This window comes from Polyodon spathula, chromosome 10, assembly GCF_017654505.1.
Source record: "Polyodon spathula isolate WHYD16114869_AA chromosome 10, ASM1765450v1, whole genome shotgun sequence".
Taxonomy (NCBI): Eukaryota; Metazoa; Chordata; class Actinopteri; order Acipenseriformes; family Polyodontidae; genus Polyodon; species Polyodon spathula.
Window position 1 is genome coordinate 16,787,895 of NC_054543.1, and position 25,852 is coordinate 16,813,746.

The 25,852-nt window shown below is 37.0% G+C and overlaps 2 protein-coding genes across 2 annotated transcripts in view; one reads left to right on the forward strand and one right to left on the reverse strand.

The window, feature by feature from the left end:
* LOC121321877 (insulin-degrading enzyme) overlaps positions 1–15,007 on the forward strand; it is a 43,392-nt gene extending 28,385 nt beyond the window's left edge. The window contains exons 16-25 of the mRNA XM_041261188.1: positions 2,070–2,180; positions 3,115–3,235; positions 6,071–6,162; positions 6,869–6,980; positions 7,744–7,911; positions 8,512–8,784; positions 11,104–11,165; positions 12,645–12,717; positions 13,733–13,800; positions 14,830–15,007. Coding sequence (XP_041117122.1) covers positions 2,070–2,180; positions 3,115–3,235; positions 6,071–6,162; positions 6,869–6,980; positions 7,744–7,911; positions 8,512–8,784; positions 11,104–11,165; positions 12,645–12,717; positions 13,733–13,800; positions 14,830–14,925 — 1,176 coding nt within the window. The 3' untranslated portion in view covers positions 14,926–15,007. The remainder of the gene's footprint in view (positions 1–2,069; positions 2,181–3,114; positions 3,236–6,070; positions 6,163–6,868; positions 6,981–7,743; positions 7,912–8,511; positions 8,785–11,103; positions 11,166–12,644; positions 12,718–13,732; positions 13,801–14,829) is intronic.
* Positions 15,008–19,802: 4,795 nt separating this feature from the next.
* LOC121321880 (E3 ubiquitin-protein ligase MARCHF5) overlaps positions 19,803–25,852 on the reverse strand; it is a 65,244-nt gene continuing 59,194 nt past the window's right edge. The window contains exons 4-6 of the mRNA XM_041261198.1: positions 24,837–25,020; positions 23,039–23,205; positions 19,803–21,807 (exon numbers count right to left, since the gene is read on the reverse strand). Of these exons, the coding sequence (XP_041117132.1) occupies positions 21,691–21,807; positions 23,039–23,205; positions 24,837–25,020 (468 nt within the window). The 3' untranslated portion in view covers positions 19,803–21,690. The remainder of the gene's footprint in view (positions 21,808–23,038; positions 23,206–24,836; positions 25,021–25,852) is intronic.

The window sequence follows — 25,852 nt, forward strand, 5'->3', positions numbered from 1 at the left end:
TTACCTGTTTCTCAGGTTGTTGAAGGATGATTTAAAAGAATATACCTATGCAGCACGGCTTTCAGGCTTGGTCTATACCATAGCCTCAGGAATGAATGCAGTCCTTGTAAGTAGACGCACAGGGAGAAGGAGGGGAAGCTGCTTGAGACTGGAGTTTTGGAAGGATGCACTTGCTGCCTGCAGTTCTGTAAAGGGCGTTTTTAGCCCTTTCTTTCACCAGTATAACCTGTCTGACATGGCACTATACATGTTAAACATGAGGGGGGCTGTCTTGCTCTGAGCTGGGTTTTATCTTCTGATTTTCTTCCCTTTTCTAACTTGCTTTCCTGCTGCTGCTTTAAAAACTAAACGTATCCAAGTTTTAATTTTAGGCCCCTGGATCGTGCAAACTTTAATGGTCTCCCTCCTTCTTTTGTGTGGAATTCCACCAGCTGATTTGATAGCTCATTATTTCATTAATGAAGGCACTACTTGTGCTTTGTCAGCTCAGCGTTTTGGCCCCAAGCTACTGCATGTTACTTTAAAATCTGGCTGTCCCAAATAAACGGAAAACAAATGAAGTGAAAAGCAATCTTCAGCAAGTGGTAATTGGATCAGTGATGAAAATGCATTTTAAAGACTTGTTCCACTTCTTTAACTATATTTTGATAAACTTTGTGAAATTCTAAATGAAAGGAGGCAAGTTGGTAAACTGTTACTCTAACATTGTCATGTCCATTGTGCATGTTCTAGTGAAGGCAACATTTCTGGTGCTTGCCGGATTCTGCTGTATCAAACTCCCCAAGGACAGACAGGATGTTGGATTCTAGCCAAACGTTAGGAGGAATGATGACTTGGACAAGCGAAAAATGCAAATTTAATGCATGAAAAACTAAAAAAGCAGTTATATATATTATATTATATATATATATATATATATATATATATATATATATATATATATATATATATATATATATATATATATATACGCGCTTATATGACATGCGCGTATTGCAGGATCTGTATTTCATTTAGTATTAAAGCCAGATATATACAGTACAATGTACAGAAGCCCTATGTCTGCCAATAGAGTGAGTTCTTCTTATAAACATGTAGAAAGAAGCATTGGATGGCAACAAGACAATAGTGCCTTTTTCTTTATTATTTTTATTCAGCTCGCATGGTATTCCAATTATCCATGCATGGATGAGTATCACTGCTGTCCAATGCAGGGAGTACACTGCAGTTGCATCTGTAGATGCACATGAATAAATGTAGTATGTGTTATTTTAACTTACGAGGAGGTTACTACACTGCAGATTCCAGTAAACTACCTTGTATTCCTACTCGGTTGACTGGAGTTGGAGTGTGGTGATATGAACAGGAATGACCCTCACAATGGTGGATGCAGGGAGAGTAGGGTGTAAATATGTCAAGGTTGAGTTACGCGTCATAAACGTTTTTTTTTTAAATGTATTTTTCCCAGTACAGAAACAAACTACTACAATTTCGTTTTAATAATCACTGGATTTGTAACAAAACTCAGACGACAAAGCCATCTGAACAGGTCTGAAGGCTTGTTTTCAGTGTTTCAATGATACCAGTTCCAGTTTTCACAGCTAGGTTACTGCAACAACAGCAAAGTAATTCTGCATTTACCAGCTCTGTAGGACAAGATGTTGAATAATTGTGAAGTACTTTTTAGTTTCTTTCCATCCCGCTCTGTTATAACTGGTCTAGCTTGACAGTTTACAGAGCTGTGTTTCAGCTATCTGTCAATATTGACTTTGGTTTTCGCTGTGTAATTATTAGGGAAAGTCTGGAGAGTAGATGTTTGGTGCCTACTGCATAATTATGCCTTTAAATCATTGAGTGCCTTTTGTGATTTATTATAGTTTCTGTGTACTGCAGTGTAAAAGATATTATACAGAATAAAAAGGGAACCTTATTAAATGAATGCATTGGCTAAGCACTTGAGGTAGCTTTTATTAACCCTTGCCACCCCATCTGTTTCTGAGAATGCTGTTGACTTCAGCAGCTTGCACATCATTGTAAAGCTCAGTACCGATACTTATGCCTCTCCACAGCTCTCTGTAAAGGGCTATAATGACAAGCAGCACATTCTGCTGAAGAAGATTGTTGAGAAAATGGCCACCTTCGAGATTGACGAGAGGAGATTTGACATCATTAAGGAAGCGGTAAGCTCACGCACTGCATTTTTAATGAACAGGTCTTGACCTGATTTGTACAAAGTAATGCTGTATAGGACCAACAGGTGAACTGTAAACCTCTCTGAAGTTGTGGAACTTATTATGAATTTTTACATGCTTTTTAAAGGTGTAGTTCCTTATCCAAATTTAAAAATTGTTTTGTGTTAAATACCAGTTTAAGAAAATGTGGATAGACCACTGCTGGCTTTACAAATGAAATCTCTGGATAATTGACAGTATGCCCTTGTGTAAAAGAACGCTATTGTCTGTCGCACGTATTTCTAACTTCTCTCTGCAACCTGGTGTTTTAAACTCTGGATCCAGATGAGATTTTAAGATGTCTTCCAGGGATTATCGAAGGACAAGCTGACACAAACAAAATCATCTTCATTAAACAGGCTGTGCATCTCTAAAATGTCAGCTTGTTTTATTCCATAGAAGCAATGTTCTGGTTGCATGGCCACCTTTCAAGTACAATTCTACAGAAAACAGCTGTAGACAAGCATCAAATGATTATTTTCGGTGAAGGGCACATTGTCAGCTATGCATTGACACATTTCCAGTGTTCTTCAAGCTAGCTGTGGGTAGGGGAAAAAAGCCTCTGTAAAAACTATACTGTCAGCTGTAAATTGACTTTAACATCTATTTTTTTTCCCCAAGAGGCTTTTAATTAAACCATGAGCCAAACATTGACGTCCCTTTTTCTAAATCAGGTTTGCTTGCTTAACAGTGTCCTTTCAATAACCCCCTGCTTCTGCAAGTTCATTAGTAGTAAGAGCACACGCAAAGCTAACAGAGTGACATGGTGATAAGGGTTAGGAGGAGAGGAAACTTGTGTCCCTGCAGCTAAAACTACTGTAGAGACGATATAAACAATCTGGACTGGCAATTGTCCCCCTTTTTTTGTTTTCCCTCCTTCCAGTACATGAGATCATTAAACAACTTCCGGGCTGAGCAACCACACCAGCACGCCATGTATTACTTGAGACTGTTAATGACAGAGGTTGCCTGGACCAAAGATGAACTCAAGGAGGCTCTGGATGGTAAGACAGTGCTGTCAAGTCTTTTAGCACTAAAACCGTCGGGTTTATGCAACTGCCTAGAACCGCCAGCAGCAGTCATTTTAACAGATACATTTTAAACAGCTTTGATATGAAAATAAGACAAATAAGATAATAAGACAAACTTTCAGGTACAACTCAAAAGATGTATTCATGAACATCATAGCTAACATTTGCATATCAGAAACACTGTATTTCAATGAAAAAATAAACAAAGGCTTTATTTTAAAAATTAGCACATATAGCGTGTGACTTCAAATGAAAAACTAAAATAAACATTTGAAAAGAAAATAGTGTGTAAAAGGTTGTAAACTGGTATATGTACATACAAAATTGTCAAAACAAAGTAATTATAAAAAAGAAAATGATTCCCATTGTGTAACATGAATGCACATTGAGGGAAACTTACTTCAAGATAGCCCCCTTATTAGCACTATCCACACAGATGTAACGCTTATTAACTTGTTGTGTGCATTTACCAATGCTGCTCTTTCACACTGGGCACAGATATCAGAAGTTTTATTTTTATGGCATTTAGTTACCTGGCATTGTTTTCTGTTGTGTGTGTCACATGGTGTGCACTGTATCCAGGTTGAGCTGCGTTTCCCTGCCACTTGTAGTTTTCTAGTCGAAATGTTTCTGCCAACACTCTGGCTAGCATCAAGATGAAATCTCACCTACTGATATTTTCCATGGTTTGATTCCTTGTAAAAAATGAAGAATTGATGGCTGTCATGCTAGTACATTGCAACTGGACACCGGTGATTGCTTTCACTGAGTACTAAGTTTTGCACAGATGGTGGAAACTCTCTTCTCGCTTTGTTTACTGTTCCAACCAGGCTTTTTTTTCCTTGAAAACATTCATCCCTTTTCCTAAGTACAGTTATATCAGCTTAAGTACCACATTGTCACCCAGTCTCTGACCAGCTGGGCTAGTTTCGTCTTTGCACAGGTAGGGTGTAGGGACCACTGCCAGCCAAAACTTGATCCCAAATTTAACAGGTTTGTTTTACATTTATTGTGTCCCGTGACACTGTGCTTTTGTCGGAAACAGCTGCCTGTCTATGTAATGTTTTATGTCTAGTTTGAAGTAGGCAATTCTGTTTTCAATTAAGGTGTTCCAAATTTCTGATGCCAAGGCAAATATATCTGTAGTTGCTCTCAAATCAAAATGCAAAGATCTCAAGATTTCTTGAAAAATTCTTGTAATAGTAATATTATAAGACAGTAGACTATATGCTCACGTAGACAGCCAGACGGCATTTCTCCAAGGAACTGATAGGATTACAATGGATATTTGGATAACACATATCTAGATTTCAAGAGCAATAGTCTATTCATATACATACTGCTGTAAACTCAGTGGAGGTAGAGATAACAAAATGGCTTGTACACATAAAAAATAGCGTATTGTAGGTTATTTTAACAGTAAAAACATGTAACAAGCCGTCAAAATGACAGCTTTTTGGCGGTTCAAGGTAGAAGTGCTTATAACTTTATTTGTGCGATTCTGCCTTTCAAGCACCGTCAGGGTATTTAATATAAGTATTTAGGTAAAGTAAAGATCAGACAACCATGGATCTTTAACACACGCGGAGTAATTTAAATTTTAAAAGTGAAAACCGTCAATGACTGCCTTGGCGGTGGTAGTGTTAGTTGACCATCAAGTTACATTTTGCTATTTTCCATTGGTACACAAAAAAGCTCCTCACTTTATGATATATATTTTTTTTACTACTGCTTACTCAGAGCTGCTCAACCTCTTTGGTTGAAATATCCAAACCGAGGACCAGGAGCGAGAAAATGATATTGTATATATTGTGTGTATGATACTGTATGCAAATAGGTTGAGTTTTACTGGAAACGAAGACAGTGCTTATTGCACATTTACAAGGTTTAACACACAATTGTTTTTCATACATTTCAACTGACGGTATGTTCTGTAAAAGACTGCTAAATGTCCTTGCAGTCTTTTCAAAACCATAAAATATGAGGCCTCATATGTAAAAAGAGCAGTCTTTTGGTATCAGTTGGACAACTCTGGGCTATTTTGTGGAGAGCAATAGCGTGACAGCATGGTTTTCTTTTTGTATTACATTTTTTTAATATGGGGGAGCCTTTTTTAATAGATTGCTTTTGGGGACAAGCCTAGTTTTACTTAAATGTTCTGTACAAATTAATTATCTGCAAGAATAATAATGAATAATGTAAAAAACACAATAAATCTGTATAGTCATATTAATCTGTACATTTTATAATATTTTATATTGTTTTATACATCTACTTGTGATAAGCCCACTTTTAGACTAAATGGCAGCTACTGTTTGTCTGAATTTGTTTTCTGTGTACTGTATTACTGAATAATGTGAAAACAGGTATTGGCCTGTGGTCATGGCTACCTTCTATCTCACAAGGTACCTTCACAGATCTCTCTGTCTTTTTAATGTAATTTATTTATTTGGTGTAATGACTTGAGACATTTTCTGACAGACCAGACTAGTGTTCTCTTGAGAGTGAGTTTGTTTAGTAAATGCTCTTCTGTCGCACTTAACACTTTCCCTTGAATCTGGGTCACACGTTGTGTGCATTCAAAGCATAAGGTGGTTATACTGACATATCCACATTACAGCATTTACTGCTTGACAGAAGTGTTTCCAGAGCCAAAAAAATATTCCATCTAATGCAGGGATGGAAGGGATTGTGAATTTAAACTTAAATTCTTATGTGGTATGGTGTGTCGTTTTTATATGGGGTTGCTTCAGTGGTTTAAAAACTCTTGTCATTTGATTCAAGCTGCCTAAATATCATCTGTTCCAGATGTCACTCTTCCTCGCCTCAAGGCCTTCATACCTCAGCTGTTGTCACGGTTACACATTGAAGCACTTCTCCATGGAAATATAACGAAACAGGTTGGTTTGCTGTCACCCCTTTTAAGAAAAGCCTTTTTTGTTTTCTGTGTGACTAGGTTACAGAGCTGTACTGCATCTATAATTCAACTGGAATTCTACCATATTTTAGTTAATTTAGCCTAAGTTTATACCAACGTTGTGACAAAGTTTGCCCAAATCACACCAACATTCTATTCTCAGTGACACTGCAAGCCTCAACAATGTAGCTCTGTCCAATTAGAATTAACCATTAATACTTAGTCTGATTCCAAAGAGAGGGTCAGGGCTCTTGGTGAACAGTGCAGCTTTTTGTTGTTCCCTTCTCGCATCAGGGACAGAGTACACATCTTAAGATTGAGTATCTGACAAATGTCTGTTTTTTTTATTTGTTTTTCGGACTATTGACTTGAAACATGGGAAGGTGTAGCTGTCACCAGTGCAAAATATGTTGAGTGACCTTCTGTCTGATATGGCTGTCTGCAAACCATCTTGAAGGCTTTTTCTTCCAAAATGGTTCTGGAGGTGATCTGATCAAAAGTGACTGATTTGTGGTTCTAGACGCTTTTTTTTTTTGGCAGCAGGTGGGCTCATAACTTTTGATAGATGTTACATAAGGACAGGGATGTTTTCCATTACCACAAACCTGCTGAAATACAAATATGTGAGATCTCAAACTACAGTGCTCTTCATGCACATGTGCCTGCTTACCTGTCTTCTTTCATTTCAGGCAGCTCTAGGTATGATGCAGATGGTTGAAGACAAGCTTATTGAGCATGCCCACGTCAAGCCACTGCTCCCAAGCCAGCTGATTCGGTACAGAGAGGTTCAAGTTCCTGACGGTAAGTCTGTTGTGTTTTTTTTTCTCCTTTTACCTTGCCAAGCAATTAACTGGAGGTTACCACTCAAAAGATGGTTTACTGAAAAAAATAATTCCTTAAATTACTAAATAATTAATTTATAAGCAATTAATAGGAATTGCTTTACATTTACTTTAATCCTTTAATGAGTTGCATAAATCCTATTATTATTTAGGGTTACTATTAATTATATGTGTTTTTGTATTCTGAATTATTTAAAACATTTTACAAGAAACAGATAATAGCCAACATTTACTTGATTAGGTAACAACCTTGTTGTATGTAATATATTAAAAGAAAATGGTGTGGTGCACAGTACCTTTTAACAGCTGTTCAATTAAATGTCACACCGACCACATGTTGAGTAACACCATTGTGTTTTAATTAACTTCCATCTTTGGAGAAAATTTTCATTAGGAGAAAAAAAAATTATACTCGTTTACAACAATCTGTTACTGTCTGACAGTGGATATTTTTTTTTAGTTTTTTCTTCTGCACAAGTAGAGTTTGAAATTGGATTTGAACAGGAATTTGTGTTCTGTCTGGACTTAAAGGGATGTATGACAACATCACACATTGATTTTCCTCAATAACCCCCTTGTGTATTATCTGTACATTTCAAGTTGCGTGGTGTTTAGAAGTCAACGAAATGATGCTTCACTGTCCCATCATAGTGACTAATCATGTCCCGATGTGATTACAGCAGCTGATCTTTTTTTTTTTTTTTTTTATATGTACTCTCCAGGGGGCTGGTTTGTTTACCAGCAGAGAAACGAGGTTCACAATAACTGCGGGATTGAGATTTATTACCAGACTGACATGCAGAACACCCATGAGAACATGCTGCTGGAGCTCTTCTGTCAGATCATCTCGGAGCCCTGCTTCAACACCCTGCGCACCAAGGAGCAGCTGGGTGAGCGAAGGGCAGCTCACGCTTCCTTATCCTTTTATAGCACAGGGGGCAGTTACTTTGCGCCGAAAGAGCATATCCGTGACCGCTTGGTATTGCACTGTATAGATGTAAATGAAGATTGTCAATTGTTAATTTTAATTTTGTCTGATGGTGATGGACACACTTCTGTCTTCAAACCTGAAGAAAGGAAATGCAACTGGAAATGTAGTGATATTGATTGTACTTGTTTGTGCCCATATAAATGTGGTTTTAGCTTTGTCATCTGTCTTTTAGAATGATTGCATCATTCGAACAGGCATGTACAGGAATAATCAAGCAGCAGCACCTGGTTCCTGAGGGAATATTTACACCCGAACAGCAGTAGTAAATATGAAAGAAATGATTCCTTAGGTTACCAAGTGATGCGACAGTCAGACCTTTAGTAAGAAACATAGATGCAGTGTGTTTGATTGAAGCGTTGTATTTGAATCATGGCACCTAAGTTGTGTCTAATTTGAATCTTCTGTCTGGAGATTGGGTATAACTGCATAGCCATAGTTACAAGTTCAGCAGAGTAAATGCATTCTCAAGTGTTATTGTGGCTGGTTTATTGTCTCTTAGGGTACATTGTGTTCAGCGGACCTCGGAGAGCGAATGGTGTCCAGGGCCTGCGCTTTATTATCCAGTCAGAGAAGGCGCCTCACTACCTGGAGAGCAGAGTGGAGGCTTTTCTGAAGACTATGGAGAAGAGCATTGAGGAGATGCAGGACGAGGCTTTCCAGAAACACATCCAGGCTCTGGCGATCCGCCGGCTGGACAAGCCCAAGAAGCTGGGAGCGGAGTGTGCCAAGTACTGGGGGGAGATCATCTCACAGCAGTACAACTTCGACAGAGGTAAGGGTCAGTCTGGGCATATATTGGTAAACCTGTCCATTCATCCGTATTTCCCACTTACATGTACACACGATGGGTGTAGTTCAGAGCTTCGATAAACATTCATATAGTCTATACCAAACCACCCCCCCCCCCCCCCTTAACCCTTTGCAGTCCATTTATTCAGCGCTCGTCAGGTCACAATTTATTTTCACACGCGCTGTTTATTTTACGCGTGCTGTTTAAATTTTTTTTTTTTCAGAGTAAAACAGGTTCAAAAGGTATTGAATTACAAAAAAAACACTCAGTACTGTATCTACAGCCAAGCCCCACCCGTTGTTTGCTGTATTTTTCACATACCTCTTTATAGACGTGCATACTGATAAATCCTCTCCTGATCACTCGTTTTATCACCAAACTGCTCAATAATGCAATCCAAGTCATTATTTTATTACTGTAGCATCTCAAAACGCTCTGCAAATGTCTGTGATATACTTTGAGCCCTGGATGCAGAAGCAGCTACCTCCTTTGTTATGTCTGTGTTATCGCTGTAATGCATGGGGCTATGAGAAACGCCCATTTTTTTTTGGTGGTGGGGGGGGGGGGGGTGTTCAGTTTCATTCGGCTCCTATCGGTCTCACTCGGCCATTGAAAGGTTTTCTCTGCTTTTTCCAGAAAAATAACGACTAGAGACCTGTGCTTTACGTCCAGGAAAGGGAAATTTGTAATGTCGGACCTGGTCCAACTTAGGACTGCAAAGGGTTAATCAGCAGATTTGTCTTAAAAACAAGCAAGTCAATATAATATAAAAATATTGACTAATGAATAAGTCTCCATTTAAATACATGGTTACCAAACCAGTAAGAAATGATTTAGGATGTAGCGGAGTCTGGGTTGCAGCAAGATGTACCTCCGTGTCAGTGGTTGTGTAGGACACAGGACGACAATGATTACATTTGTCACCCAATTCATCACACTTACTGCACTCACGCTGAAAAAAAATGTACTCCCATCCTAATGAATTGGTACTGATTTGTATCTGTTTGTGCTCTAAAATTAAATTCAGCTAAAAGGGAACTTGGGCTAAGTTAATTTATTTTATATAATAAGATGCAATTATGTTTAGGCGAGATCTTGTAAAAGAAATGGGTGTTCTGTATTATAGAGTTTGTTTTAATACAACTCTTTCTACCTATAGCTCCAGTCAATACACACTGTTTCACTCAAAGAAGTCACATTCATATTTTAAAAAATAATGTTACAGTTTAGAAAACATGGACCGAACTGACACATGCTTGTATTGTGTGTGCAAAGGATTAAAACAAAAACAAAAAAACAATTACGCTGTAAATTGCATGTGTGCGTCACCCTCTCTCCCATCGGTTCAAGCGATCGATTTGCTTGAAGAAGCACAGTTTAATAAAGCTGTGTGTTCTTACTGGTTCTCCTGTGAAACAGGGCTGCGGCTTCCCAGCACCTTGGCATTTCAACCTCTCTGCATTGGGAAACTAAAATGCAATATCCATTTTATTAATTCAACAGTCAGTCTTAAACAAGTATGTAGGGTTTTTGATTTCACAATGGTAAGTTTACATTTTTTGTGTTCTTGTTTAAGCCATTTGTTCTGATTATAGTAGTTCATGTTATTTGCAGTCCTGGGGTCAATTATATTATTATTAGTTACAGCAGAATTGTTAGCTGATGTTACAATTGCAATGGTATTTTGTTCAATTAGTTACAGTTATGCTGCTGTAATTACAATTACTCTAAAAGTCAACATAAACAACTACACACATTGACATGTGTACTCTGTTCTAAATACCAAGCTATAATCAAATACAATGTTTGTGTGAAACAACGATATATATATATATATATATATATATATATATATATATATATATATATATATATATATATATACACACACACACACAAATGGGGTCACCAAAAGTGGTTGAAGAATTATAATTGAATGACAAATAAATGCGTACAGACAATTGACTCAGTAAGTTAAACTAATGCTTTACTTTTATAGATTCAATTAAACTGTCAGTCCTGTTTTGGATAGAGTGCTGTGCAGGTTTTTCAAAATTGGATTTAGGTAGTGTAATTATCTAAAACTGAATTAAGTTGTATGATAAATGTATCATTATTCCTGTAATCTTAAAGCTATGGGTGTAAATTCAAAATTAGAGTTATGGTATCCCAAACAAATACCTGCATGTACTTGTAAAACTAGAGAGAAAATGTGTGGAAGACATTTTGAAACCGGATTAATATTCAGATGAATAAATCTGTTGTGTGTGTGTGTTTTTTTTTGTTTGTGTGCGTTTTCAGATAATACTGAAGTTGCATATCTAAAAACACTGACCAAAGAAAACATAATGCAGTTCTACAGGGTAAGTTGTGTTTGACTTTCAATTCAAGTTAATCTTTGGCCTGTACTAATTTGATGGCCATGTTATTTGTTCCATAAGAAAATGTATAAAAAGCAGTTTCAAAAGAAGCCTTCAATTATGGGGCAATATACTAGGTCTCCAGGGAATCATTGGCAATGTCTTTTAATCCAATTTACTCTGCTGAATATCTGCAACACACAATAATCTGGATCAGTTCCTCTTTTGATATTTTACATCTGAAAGAAATGGAAGCAATCAGTATTTACAAGCATACCTTTAATGCTTTTACTGGGATAACTTGTGTAGTGTGCAGTTGGGTTACAAAGTCAGTTAGCTCACATATATGTGTGTGTGTAATATATTATATATATTATATATATAAATATAATATATTATATATTATATAATATATATAGTATATATATATATGATATATATATGGTATAGTGGATGTTTTCTGTTGCTATTAGACAGTAAGGGTTTCACTGCTTGCCTTTGTATTGCTCAAACCAGTATTCTGGGAAGCAGTCTTTTTCTGTTGGAGCTATTGAACTAACCTATTTAAACGTTACTGCAAATTCACATTATGTTGCATTCTGTGTGAAATATCAAATGCATATCTTTTGATCTAGCTGGAGCTTTTCTAAATAAAAAAAAAAAAAACTAGGGTATTACAAAAACTAGGGTGGTTTTGCAGCAAACCAATGTTTGTACATAATATGGGGGTTGGCTTTAACACTGCTGTTTTGATTTTGTTTTGTTTTGTTTTTTTAAACCATTCAAATAGAATCCTTCCAGGTGTTCTGCATATTTTACAGGCTGAATACCATTAGGGATTTATTTGTTAAATGTTTCAATTTTTCATAAATTTGGTGCAGAGAAAAAAAGACTTTTTTGTAATAGCATGGCATATTGAATTTATGTAGTAGGATGTTTACTTCCCAGTGTAATTTTAAGTATTGTCTTTTCTGCAGCACAGCAACTAAATTAGCAGCTGAGGCCACTGTTTTCACTCCTGTGTTAATCTGCAGGGCTAGGATTTATTTAAAGTTTCAGAGTGTGTAAAAACCACGTCATGTTACCAAGCAACAAAGAGTGACTCTTCACTTACCTAAAGGTGATTTTCACTATGCAAGTCCTTGAATATTAATAGAGGCACAATCTAATACATATAAAAGTATTAAAGCCAAGGTTTAACAAAACAGAGTCTGCACTTCGTAACAGAGCAGTGCTGCTCCAGAAGTGCCTCGTTTCTTTCCCTTTTACTTTTCACTTTGTCTCTGTTGAAGTCAATTTACTTATACATCGCTAAGTTTTTGTACATGTATTGGGTTATTTATTTAATCCGATAGTGATAGAAATAAGGAAGGCAGTAAAACATACTGTTCTCAAAATTGTCTCTTCTGCTTTCTGTTATTTGAGCTTAAAAAAAGAGATTTGCCACTGTATTAAGGTAATAACCCCTTAACTTTATTGCAGGACCTGCTTGCTGTGGACGCTCCCAAAAGACACAAGGTGTCAGTACACGTCCTGTCCAGGGAAATGGATTCATGTGAGTATTTCACATCAGGGAGAAATAAACAATATGTCCAATGTACAGAACACACTTCCAATGTTGCTTACATGTTTATGGACGTTATGTTAAGATTACATAATTCTCCAGTTAGACTCCGTAAATAACGATTCCAGTCTTGGTCTAATCTCGACAAAGAAATTACCATTTTTGAAAGGCAACTAAATGAGTGGGCTGAACTTGATATTATATTTATAAGGAGTCACAATCACAAAAGATCCCAGTAATTCGAAGCTGACTCGACTTCTTTCAGTACAAATTGTAAATAAACACTACTGTGTCAAGTTTCTTGTTTGTCAGTGGCAAATGTAGACGAGACTTCTTATTTTAAGAGCAAATAAAACATCTTAGCAGTGGCATGGGGCCTTGGGATGCTGTTATTCTTACAAATGACGAGTGGAAATCAGAAATTCAAGGATGTGCTGCGACTGTGTCCTTCAGAAGTCAGATCTTGCCAATTTTGTTTTTTTTCTAATTCCCAGTGCAGCAACTGAAGCAGAACGTTTAGGCCAACAGAATTAGGATGAAGTGCTGTGACAGATATTTCCAAAGCTGTGTCATTAGTCCTAGTTTTGAATCCTTTACTTGCACATTTGATATGACTAGAAGCTGCTAGGTCATTTAAAATGTTGATTTTATGAAATGTTTTTATTTATTTAGTGATCATTGGGCATGCTGTTTGCATAGACAAATACATATATTAAATACATATATAGTAAGAGGTTTAATTAAACCCATTTCCACAGAGATAATTTATTCTTGTTTCTCAGCAGTTGAGCTTTGTTTTTAACACAAGCAGAACATAGAATCTTACATCCACGTTAGTAATTTTTTTTTTCTTTTAATACAAAGCTGGATCTTCATTAACTTTGTTATCCACCAGGTATCCTAAAGTATTACAAGTCAAAATGACTGATTTACTTTTTCCCAGCATATCCGTGAAATGCGACTTTTGAACCACTATAGTTTAACTCCTGATGTGCTCGTTTCCCAGGCCCTGTGGTTGGTGAATTCCCAAGTCAAAATGATGTCAATCTAGCAACAGCACCATCCCTGCCTCAGGTAAAGAACTACAATATAATATTATCAGGGGTTGCCAAAGTGCAGCCAGCGAGGATGTTGTTCATAAAGAAAAAATAAATAAAAACATCAAAGTAAAATACAGTAACGTCTGTGTTTTATTTCTGCCCATTTACTATGGAAATAGCTCTAAATGTCCACACAATGGGGCAATTTACATAATTTGTTTAAATCGAATTTTGCACCTCTCAAACTATTTGTATGGTCCCCAGAGATTTGAATTAAGTGGAGTTCACTGTATATGCATTCAGCTCTTAGTGAAGTGGTTGTACAAGTCAAGATGCATTCTGCCTCACTACTGAAGTATAACCCACAAAAGAGTTTAATGGTTAGTTTGAAAAGTACCTATTTCAGTATTATGGTCTATAATTGTTGTGAGCAGGACAATGTAAGATGTGACAGCATGATTTTGGTGCTCAAGCCTAAGCCTGTTGTGGCACCAAGACACGGGATAAAATACAAATACATTTCAAAGCTGCAGGTGTTGCAGTGGTAGTAATGTACATTCATAATGTAAATACTAAAATATACAGGAAATAAAAAAGGTATGATTTGGGACATATTTCGGTTTCATGAGTGGTACATTTTCATGTGTTGGCCCCCCATCCCGTGCAACCTCTGGAAACTGGCCCTCCATCACCAAAGCTTTGGGAACCCCTGATATATATATATACATTATTATAAGCCATAATCTACACAATTAATAGCATAATATATAATGTAGCACTGAATGGCAATATATTTTTTTTCCTTTAACATTATAAGAATTGTGTTTTATTACTTAATTCATATCTGTATATACTTAGCAGAAGTTACTGATTTTAGATATTTTCTGTTTGTTTTTGTTTTTTTGTTTGAAGATAAAGTATTTATGAGACGACTAGGATCTACATTAAACATTATGAATGATGTTAGCTGAGCAAAAGGTTTTGCTGCATAATGCGATAACGGGTTTATGTAGCTGATTTTCAGCAGCACGATTTCTGACTGTCTTTGTGAACTCTTCCCCAGCCTATTGTGGTTCAAAACATGACAGAGTTCAAGAGGAGCCTACCGCTCTTCCCACTGGCCAAACCCCACATCAACTTCATGGCTGCAAAACTGTGAGGGAAAGCAGGGGACGAGCACACCTGGATGGAGAGAGGAGGAGGAGGGGGGATCCAGCTTCAAGCAATGGACTGTCTGGGGGCTATAGCTCAATATGAGTAGAGAGACTGGCGGGGAGAAGTGGGATCCACTGGATGGGATCACTATAGTAATGAATATAGTAGTGTGTGTGTGTGTGTGTGTGTGTGTGTGTGTGTGTGTGTGTGTGTGTGTGTGAGAGTGAACAGTTGACCTCTGTTCATTATCATAGCTCCAAGGTTTATAGATCATGCAACATTTTCTTTATTTTAATGAAAGTATACTTTGTAAAGTAGAAGTCTTATTTTAATGAAAGTATACTTTGTGAAGTAGGTTGCTCAACATCCTTTAGAGTATAAAGCAGATATACAGTTCGAGGCATCTTGCGAGAGAGTATTTTAAGTTTTAAACATGTTCTGTGGAAAGTTACTTTAGTACAAATAACATAACATCAATTTTAGTGCTGTGGAGATATTGTGAAGTTTAAAAATAGGGAAAACCCGTATACTTTTTATTTCTGAAATGCTGAAAATGTTGAATGATTCTTTTATTAGTCACAATGTGGGTGGAGAGCATGGCAACTGAAGGTTTATCAAACTCAAAGCCACTTTATGTTGTAAGTTTAAAGTCCTGAAACACACTAATGTAGAAAATAGGTCTTATATGAAATGTATTACAGAGTTTTATTCTTTGTACAAGTTTTGGACTTTGACATTTTTATTTAAACTAGTAAAATGTTGGTACCATTTGAGCAGCTCATTTTTAAACTGTGCTTATTGAATGATCTGCAGATACATGTTCAGTACCTTTTTAGGGTTTTTCCCAGTTCATTTTCTCAGCAAATGCTTTTTTTTTTTTTTAGTTTTCTATTGTCAAAGTATCTTCGCAGGGCTCCTCATTTGGTTTCAATTTGTTTTATTCTTTAAAAAAAATAAAATCTCTTAATTTAAACCATTTTCATTGATGCTACTTGTTTTTAAAACTTTTTTTTTGTTTAAGTGAAATGATATGAAGTATTATAACTTTTTACCAAATGACTAAGTAGTTTCTAGTGTTACCCCAAGTTAAATAGTTATTGTAGCATATTCCATTTATAAAGGTTTTATCCTTTTCAGTTTAAATTATTACTAAAAGTTTTACAATTCAACATTTAAACTAAACAGCATCCAGTAATGCATTCATTTCATATGTTATTTATTACATTAAATAGAAATACGGTATTATGTATTGATTCCTAAATGTGGAGCACTGTTTCACTGCACTGCACTGTTTTCATTACATCATTTTAAAGTGCATTACTGAATTTGTCACAGTCTCGTTTTAGCAAGTGTATCCGTTATTACAAGGGAGTCTACAGTAAGCCAATAAAACTCAATTCAGTAGAGGTGGTTTAATTTTTATAACTATGGTTTGCCACTGTTGTACTATAAACACCTGCAACACAGTTAACAGGGTGTAGAGCCTCTGAGCAGCCAGGACTGTGCTGTTTCAATGTCAAAGAGTAAGTTTTTCTACAGGTGTATGTGTATGATCACTTTTACTATAGGGAGGAGTCTTTAATGCAGGGTAGTTCTTTAGCCCATTCTCTTAGTCTGCCATGGAATCATCTGATACACCAGCACAGTGTCCATTTCTCAGGGGTCATGGAAAACTGCAAACCCACATTTATTTAAAAAGGAATTTTAGTTTCCTGTTGGAACTAACTTGGATGATCATGTGTTTCAGGCCAGCCATTCCTATTATGCTGCATTTTCTACAGCCTTTACCAGGCAAAAGGACAAGGTTTAACTGCGAAATGAAATCCCAAATGATCTCATTGCATTGCTTCCAGAAGAACAAAAGCTTTCTGATGATGTTCCAGCATTTTACTAAGTTTAACAACTTTGGCGTAGCTACCACTTTGTAAAGACTCAGGCATATCCATGGATTCTTAGGATCAATCCAAAGGTGCAGCATCTCTTTAGCAATAAGAGCCTTCAGAAGCTTCTCTGGAACCTGTTATTTACACATACTGCTTTTGAATAGGAAACTGCATTTGTGCTTGTTTTTTAATAAGTGACATGTTTACATTGATTACTGATTTGTATGAAGTGTTTTTTGTTTGTTTTGATGTGAACAGCCAGTATGACTGAGTGCACTTTTTTGGGGGTTTAAAATAAAACATTATGTAACTTGATTTTTGTGTTTTTGTGAACAAAAACAAAGCATCCCTTGTTGCACAGCTTTGCACCAAGTGTTGCCGAAGCACTCTGATATGCATAAGCATCGTGTTGGTTTCCCAGAATCTCATTTCTTTATTAATGCTGTCCTAGATCTTGGTCTCGGGTTACTGCCTAATTTATCACAATATGCTGCAGAACTGCTAATCGTGTTCATAAAGGCGATTTGATTTTGCAAAGCCATATTTTGAAGTAGATGCTACTTTTACCCCTAAAAATAATTTAAAAAAGGTATTCTGAAAACCAGCAAGGAGCAACTCAAATCAATGTAATATAATAAACTAGATTGTGAATCTAGTTAAGAGTAATCCATTTTTATTGAATTTGAGTATTTTTCTCCTTTTGTGGTTTAACCTCCCGTTTTGAAATCTGTATTTTTCCAGAAGCCTATGAATATTCCCACCCTCAACTTCAATTAAGAATATAAAGGTCACAGACACATTCTTTATCATCTGCAGTGTGGCTGATTCTGATAATTGAAGATTAAAACAAATGCAGCTCTCCCTTTTGCAGGCATTTTAAATGCAACAAAGACCCACGTACACAGGTTTCTGAAGGATGCTGCTTTTTATGATTATAATATTTTAACATATTCATATATTATTTTCATATTTTAAAGCTATTTCAGTTTAGTAAAAGTGCTGGATAGCTACACTGATACAGCAATGAGCTGCGAATGTAGGCGTGTTCACAGAAGCTGCTCGGTTTCATTTCAATACTTACCTCTGTAAGAAAAATAAACTATATATATATATATATATATATATATACTGAACAAAAATATAAACACAACATGCAACAATTTCAAAGATTTTACTGAGTTACTGTTCATATAAGGAAATCAGCCAATTGAAATAAATTCCTTAGGCCCTAATCTATGGATTTCACATGACTGGGAATACAGATATGCATCTTTTGGTCACAGATAAAAAAAAAAAAAGGTAGGGGTGTGGATCAGAAAATGACCATTAACCACCATGTGCCTCATGCAGCGCGACACATCTCCTTCGCATAGAGTTGATCAGGCTGTTGATTGTGGCCTGTGGAATGTTGTCCCACTCTTCTTCAATGGCTGTGCGAAGTTGCTGGATATTGGCAGGAACTGGAACGCTGTCGTACACGTCGATCCAGAGCATCCCAAACATGCCCAATGGGTGACAATGTCTGGTGTGTATGCAGGCCATGGAAGAACTGGAACATTTTCAGCTTCCAGGAATTGTGTACAGAGCTTGCGACATGGGGCCATGCATTATCATGCTGAAACATGAGGTGATGGCGGTGGATGAAAGGCACGACAATGGGCCTCAAGATCTCGTCACGGTTTCTCTGTGCATTCAAATTGCCATCGATAAAATGCAATTGTGTTCATGGTCCGTAGCTTATGCCTGCCCATACTATAACCCCACCACCACCATGGGGCACTCTGTTCACAACGTTGACATCAGCAATCTGCTCGCCCCCACACACCACCATACACGCTGTCTGCCATCTGCCCAGTACAGTTGAAACCGGGATTCATCCGTGAAGAGCACTTCTCCAGCATGTCAGTAGCCATCGAAGGTGAGCATTTGCCCACTGAAGGACATTCCTGCAGTCAGCATGCCAATTGCACGCTCCCTCAAAACTTGATATATTTGTGGTATTGTGTTATGTGACAAAACTGCACATTATAGCGGCCTTTTATTGTCCCCAGCACAAGGTGCACCTGTGTAATGATCATGCTGTTTAATCAGCTTCTTGATATGCCACACCTGTCCGGTGGATGGATTATCTTGGCAAAAAGGAGAAATGCTCATAAACAGGGATGTAAACAAATTTGTGCACAAAATTTGACAGAAATAAGCTTTTTTTGCGTATGGAAAATTTCTGGGATCTTTTATTTCAGCTCATGAAACATGGGACCAACATTTTACATGTTGTGTTTATATTTTTGTTCAGTGATTTATATATATTATATATATATATATATATATATATATATATATATACACACACACACACACACACACACACCTGTAGAAAGCACAAAGCGAAAACGGTAATTTTAATAATGTAATATATCATAAGTATTATTTATTTATTTATTTAATGAATCAGCCGGAACAAGTCTGTCAACTTGCCATGCTAAGGTCCTGAGAAAGACACTGGGCAGCGGTGGGACTTAACCAGCACCAGGCTGTAATACAAGAAAAAAGCTGGAAATAAGCAATTTTACTTCAGCGATTCAGTAAATAAAAATCAGCACTTTAAAGCAAAGGCTAAGAAAGCGCTACAAAGGTACATAGAGAAAGAACGATAATACTTCTCAAATCTCAGATGTATCGGGCTCTTCTGAAAAAGGAAAATGGCGATGTTAGCAGGCCGCGTCGCTGTCTTATGCTGCGGGGGTGGAGCAGCAGCTGCGTCACCCTGCTCCGACGAGTCTTTGGTATAAAGTTTTTCAGGTTTGGGTGTCTTAAATGGGAAGCACCCATTTGTAATGATCAATATTCCCTACTTGAAAGTGAAGCAGAGGAATTATCCTATAAGGATAATGCTGTACTTAAAATTTCTGAGCGGCTTTCAGAATATAGTGTTCATAAGTAATATAATGCAGTTTTTAGCCCAATGGCTAACTGCAACACTACAAACCAGGATCAATCGGTGTAAAAATACATTTATTCACAATTTAAATCATCAACCATGAAACAGTCAGAGGGCATTTGCTGTACAATGCATACAGTTTTATACAAGGCAAACAGAGCTTTTAGCACTTTAAAAGAAATATTTATAACAAACAAGTCAAATGCATTAAACATGTTATGATGTAAAATTGTTGCCATGATTCATGGTGGTGAAAATGAGCCAGCTGCACTGCAGACACAAACTGTGGCCAACAAAATGAGTGCCATTTACACCCAAATCATCATAATACCACTTTGGCCCACTGTATTTGTGCCTTTCTGAATTAGATACAAATACAACCATTTCTGCATCCGCCCTTTATTTTCTTTATTGTTTCCTTAAACTACCCTAATATAATCAGTTGTAAAAAAAAAAAAGAAAAAGCACAATGTATACAAATTGTCAGGATTTCAAAACATGTACATTAAATATTTCATATCATTCATATATTATTTTCATATTTTAAAGATATTTCAGTTTAGTAAATACATCCTATATTAAACACCTACCAACATAATTATATACTGTTTTAAGTATTTGTTATTAGAAAGAAACCTCTTGGTTGCCATGCACTAAACACATGCTAACAAATTGGCATATTATTACAGTTGCAGTATTTCTGTAATATTACTGACAAAGAAAACTGCATTTAAACACGGTCAGGCAACTCAATTAAGTCACTTAATAGAAATGTTTACTTCATGTGAAAGGACAACATATAAAACAATACACATATTGGCTTTGGCCACTGTGTTCAGTTCTATGACACTAACAATAAATGGATGAAATTAAGGGGAGCCTTTCCCTGACCGCAGTGATAAAGTTGTCTAGTGTCCAGTGTTTCCTTAACCCACATCAAAAAAGGTTCTCTACCTTGTCCTTTGGGGTGCAAAACAGTCAACACTAGAATACCAAACATGAGTAATGCAACCTGTAATGTAGGGATTATAACACAGATAGAAAAGAAAGACAAATGATTTCAAAACATTTATTAAAAACCAAAAATACAACTCTCTTGTATATTCACACAATCTAACAGAGAAAGATTGCAGTATTTTCCAGAAATTGAAACAATTAACCAAAATCCCAATTTTAGAGTGAAAGTAAAGATTTAAAGATGTTTGTACATGTATATGTCTATTTGTGGAGCATTTTTTCCCCGAATGTGCAATATTATCACTGACTAGTACATAAAATAAAATCCCATGCAATCTTGAAGCATGAAGTGAGAAGCGATCATGCTGACATTTTGGCAGTGCCTGCTCGCTGTGAATCATAGCAGGTCTGCTAAGGTGTCTGCTCCCCAATGGAGCTGATAAGGGTGAAAGTAAAAATGTATAATAGACAGAGATGTTACAAAAGCTAAAAAAGTTAACAAGATAATTGTTTCAAATGTCCCAATAAATCAGATAAGAGTTTTTGTGCTGGACTGAGGAATGACTGGTAACTTCCAACAGACAACAGAAAGATCATTCTCTAGCAAAAGAATACAAGCCGTCTTTAGCTATTAAATATTTTTAACCCTCCAACACCTACCCTTTCCCACTGTTACAAAACATCAGTACCAGATCAGATTAATGTCAAAACATGCTACAACTGTAATGATATGGACGATAATAAAATGTTTTTAAAAAAAAAATCACATTTTTGGGTTCAAAGATGACTATTTGGTTTTTTCTCTCCCCCATTAGTATCGCCATCAGAAAGTGCTTTTATTACGTTTGAGAAAATAAAGAACCAGCAGTTAAAGTTAATCCCATATAGCAAACGTTACAGATGGAACCAATTCAGCACAATCTAACGTAGTGAATAATAAGATGCACTGTACAGCAGTCAGAGTTCCTTGCTTCACATCTACATCTTCTCAAGCTTCCTCTTGCTCAGCATAATCTAGAATTTTGCGGTGAGCTTGGCGCAAATACTGCTGCTGCTTGAAGTACACCTTGAAGGCTCCTTTTATGGCAACAAAGGCAATTCCTCCCTGAAAGCAAGAGAGATATAAAAAGGTTATTATTTTAAATGGAAAACAAAATAGAACTGAGAGATATAGATCCCCTTGAAACACACAGAAGACTCAAATGACTCATGTACAGCAGAGGCAGAGACTGACAACAACCAACCGACAATACCTTGCAAACAACAGAACAGGACTGGCAGATTAAATAAAACAAAAAAGTATTTTGCCTCTGTAGATTTGAAAGACTGCATTTGAACTTAGGGAACAATTATCCCACTGCCCTTTTCTATGGCCTTTCAAGTACTTTTGTCCTAAAAAATTCTAAATCCACCAAGCCACAGACAGGGATGCAAGGTAGATTGGTCACTGACTGACCGAACCCTGATTGTAGTGAAGGTCACCAGGGAGCTGCTGTGGGATATTCTGTTTGAAATTCAGGATCACTGGGAGGAAAGGCACAGCAGAAGCTATTCTCTTCTTGAGGTAGACTAGTCTTCAGGGAGGTGGTGAAGTGGGCTAAATTTACCAGCATTTCACATCTGGAGGCCTGCGTTTAAAATCACCACTCCAGTCTCGCTAGAGAGAGGGTGCTTGAGTTAGGATTCAGGTGCACTCACAGAGCTGTGAGGCGTAGCTTGCATGATTGTAGCCAGTGTAACTGTCACTCATTCTTTCGCATTTAATTCACATGAACCAAAAACAAAAATACATGAATAAGATTTAGCTATTCTCAGACCTATCAACTCTCCTGTATTCACCAGGAATCTCCCATATTTTGGACATCTCCCAGTTGAGATTTTCTCCCGTATTCTACTGTTAAACCCCCTTATGTCAGCAAACCATTAATGTCTACAAAATTCATGGACGGTGTGAGATTACTGCAATTCCGTCTGTACATAGCAGGACTTAGGACTCAGGGGAGTCCTGTGGCAGGCATGCATTCAGTGTGCAAGGCAAGTTCACATACTTAGCCACGCACAACCCCACACCGCTCTACAGGGGAAACAGGAAAAAAAGGTATCACGGATTGCCCCCCCCCCCCCCCCCCTTCACTCCAGATTGTGTACTTTTGAAAGTTGACAGGTATGTATTCTACACCTCACTGATGTGCAAATATTACATGCGTGTGAAATATCCCCTGTAAAACACGTCTCTTTCAGCAGCGGCAGATCTTGAAATTGTACCCTTTGAGTAGTTAGTTACAGTCGAGTAAATGGGAGGAGAAGCCGATTTAAAAGAGAGAAGTTATTCCTACCAGAATCGTCCTTTGTAGGTTAGAATTGACACTGCTGAACATTAGCTTTCCCACTATGGTGGCAATTGTTGGGAACACCAGTGCCCCACAGAGAATGCGAGTCGCTGAAACATGATCTGCTAGAGGGCTGGCCTCAGCTGGAATACGAGGAACAGGGCATCCGATCCCTGCAGACAGGGAAACAAAAAAGGCATCATCAATACAAACCAAACCTGATCTATATTACAAAGGTAACATGGAGCACATTAGGAGATGAAGGGCTGAGTGCAAGGTTGATCATCTTTTTAAAGATGATGGTGAACTTCTGATTCCTAAATTAACAGTGTTACCTAAATATTGTTTCTTGCAATCAGAATGTTTGCAGTGTATAACATTACTGACATTCGAAGACTCACAGGAGACACTTTGGTTTATACTACAGAGTCTACTGTTCTGGAGATACTATTGAAATAATAGTTTCTTTAAGATAATCACAGATAGTGCATCTGTTAAAAGGCTGAGTGGTGAGACCCTGGATTAACGACTTGGTTGTTTTTAATTTAGATTTTGATAAAATAGATTAGGAAGGTGGCAAAAAGACATGAGGCTTGGGAAAGGCTTTCTGAAGTTTAAATGCACTGGCCACTAAAAGAACTTATCTTAATTGTAGATTGGTAATTAGGACTAGCTGCTGTTGGGTGAAAATCAACCACAAACATTAATTTTATTTGTCATCTTGGTGAGGAGCAGAGATTATCTTGTTTTTAAAGTTGCTTGGTTAATTTGTTGATTAACAATATCTAAAGGTATACCCTTGACAAATTGATCTGTGAGTTTCTAAATGTCTCTGAAGGTAGTTCTCATGTTGTTGCTGACCTATTTTATTCTGAGGTTAAGGCTGAAGGTTATGTTTATTTTAATGTGTTTTGTATGGTAAGATGTCCAGTTTAAATAGAGATGAGCACCTGTGGGTTTGCTGCATGTATCTGTTTCAATTTATATTGGGAAATGGTAATCAAAGCTGGAAATACGGGAATCATCTATGGTGCTATTACAGGTGTATTTAAATGGTAGGGTGAACAGTGTTAATATAGTTAGGAAATGGTTTTGTCCAAAATCCTACAAATATCATTAACAAACTCCCACCAAACCAGGGATTAATGTCATGTATAAAGCAGGAAAATACGGTCTGTTCAGTGTGTCACAGCTTTTCAAATGAGCCCACTTGTAGGTTTGCTGATCCTTTGCTTTCATGGGTTCAAATCTGCCCTGTCTCAGCTGGGATCTAGTTACTGTGTGTCAACTGGGCTTGCCTTGCTGATGAGCTTAGTGGAAAAAGTGAACGGTATACAGCTGATCAAGAGAGGCCAGAGGCAAAGCAAGCGTCCAGGTTACAGGCAGTGTAAACAGGGCTCGTCTAGGTTTTGAAAATAAGCAAATGTAAATTAGAGTAAAATACAATAAAAATAAAGAATTATGGTGACATTAAGGTTTTAATCTTGACATTTATTTTTTAAATTGAATAACATGAACTGATTAATCATGTATGATATGAGATTGCAGTAATATACTGTGAAATACAAGAAAAAGGAGGTACAAGACAGTTGAATGACAAAAATAACAAAGTACAATGTCAAAAGCAGGGACAGTATCCACTATACCTGTATATAACCATACAATGCTAGTGATGTACAATGCAGCATTACCATTAGTGCCTGTTATTATTCATAGCAAACTTAGATGAACATTCATGGTTATACCAGAGTCAAATTTCTCACAAGCATCTTTTTACAATATCTCTAGATTTTTCTTGGTTTACCTGGGAAAATACTGTTCAAAATCTGTAGCTTGTTGGAATACTTGCGCCACAATCTTAGTATGTAGTCCTCCCAGCGAATCATCTTGCCCAAAATCAGCATGACTGGGATTGTGGGGAGCCCAATGAGAAGGAACAGAGGATCCGCCCTCTCCATGACATCAAGGCCTTCTTTGTGTCCTACCACCTGGGGGACAAGTATCAACTCAACACACAAGCTCCACTCTCTGCTAAACCCCTTTCCCCACCTCTAGGTATTTGCTAAATACACGAGACGGCTTTCTCTGCAAAAGTGGACACGCTAAAGAAAATACAAATAAAAAGAATAACAGTTTGTTAAGTGAGAATCAGTTTTGTAAAACACTGCACACAATACTAAGGCTCTCCCATCACATTTAAATAATAGACATATTTGTCTAGGTTAGCTCCAATCTTGCATTACTTTACCTAAATTATCACTGAGTCGTCCAAGATTAGTCTGTCTGTGAAACTAGCCGATTGAGTTTAGTGATGACTGAGAAAAAATTCTAATCTTTTAGGATTGTAGCCTGGCAAAGTTTCTCATCATCTCACCATACATGGTCTGCCAATAATATTCCCATCACAAGACGCACCTTGGTATATCACACTGTACAGTATATCATGCCTGAAACCTGTATTTTGTCACTAAAGATTTTATCAGGACGGTGTAAAGCTGTAATTTTTAAATGTGGCACACCAAAGGACAAAGCACTATATTTACTGTGACACTGAATTTATATAATATAAAATAAGAAATATAGCAAATTAAGTAATATAGATGCTGTGCTTGGTTTGGTAGTGTAGGTCCCTGCAGTTACTGCAGATTGAGACAGGTCTGCTTTGAACAAAGCAGATTTGTTTTTATAATTAGAGGAGTTGGTGTCTTACAATATGCCATTGCCGGGAATTAGAGCAAGATGGTGAAACAGCACCACTTATTAAGGTAATTCTTTGTGTGCCAAGAATAACAAGTTACAAGACTGATGTGGATGAAGATC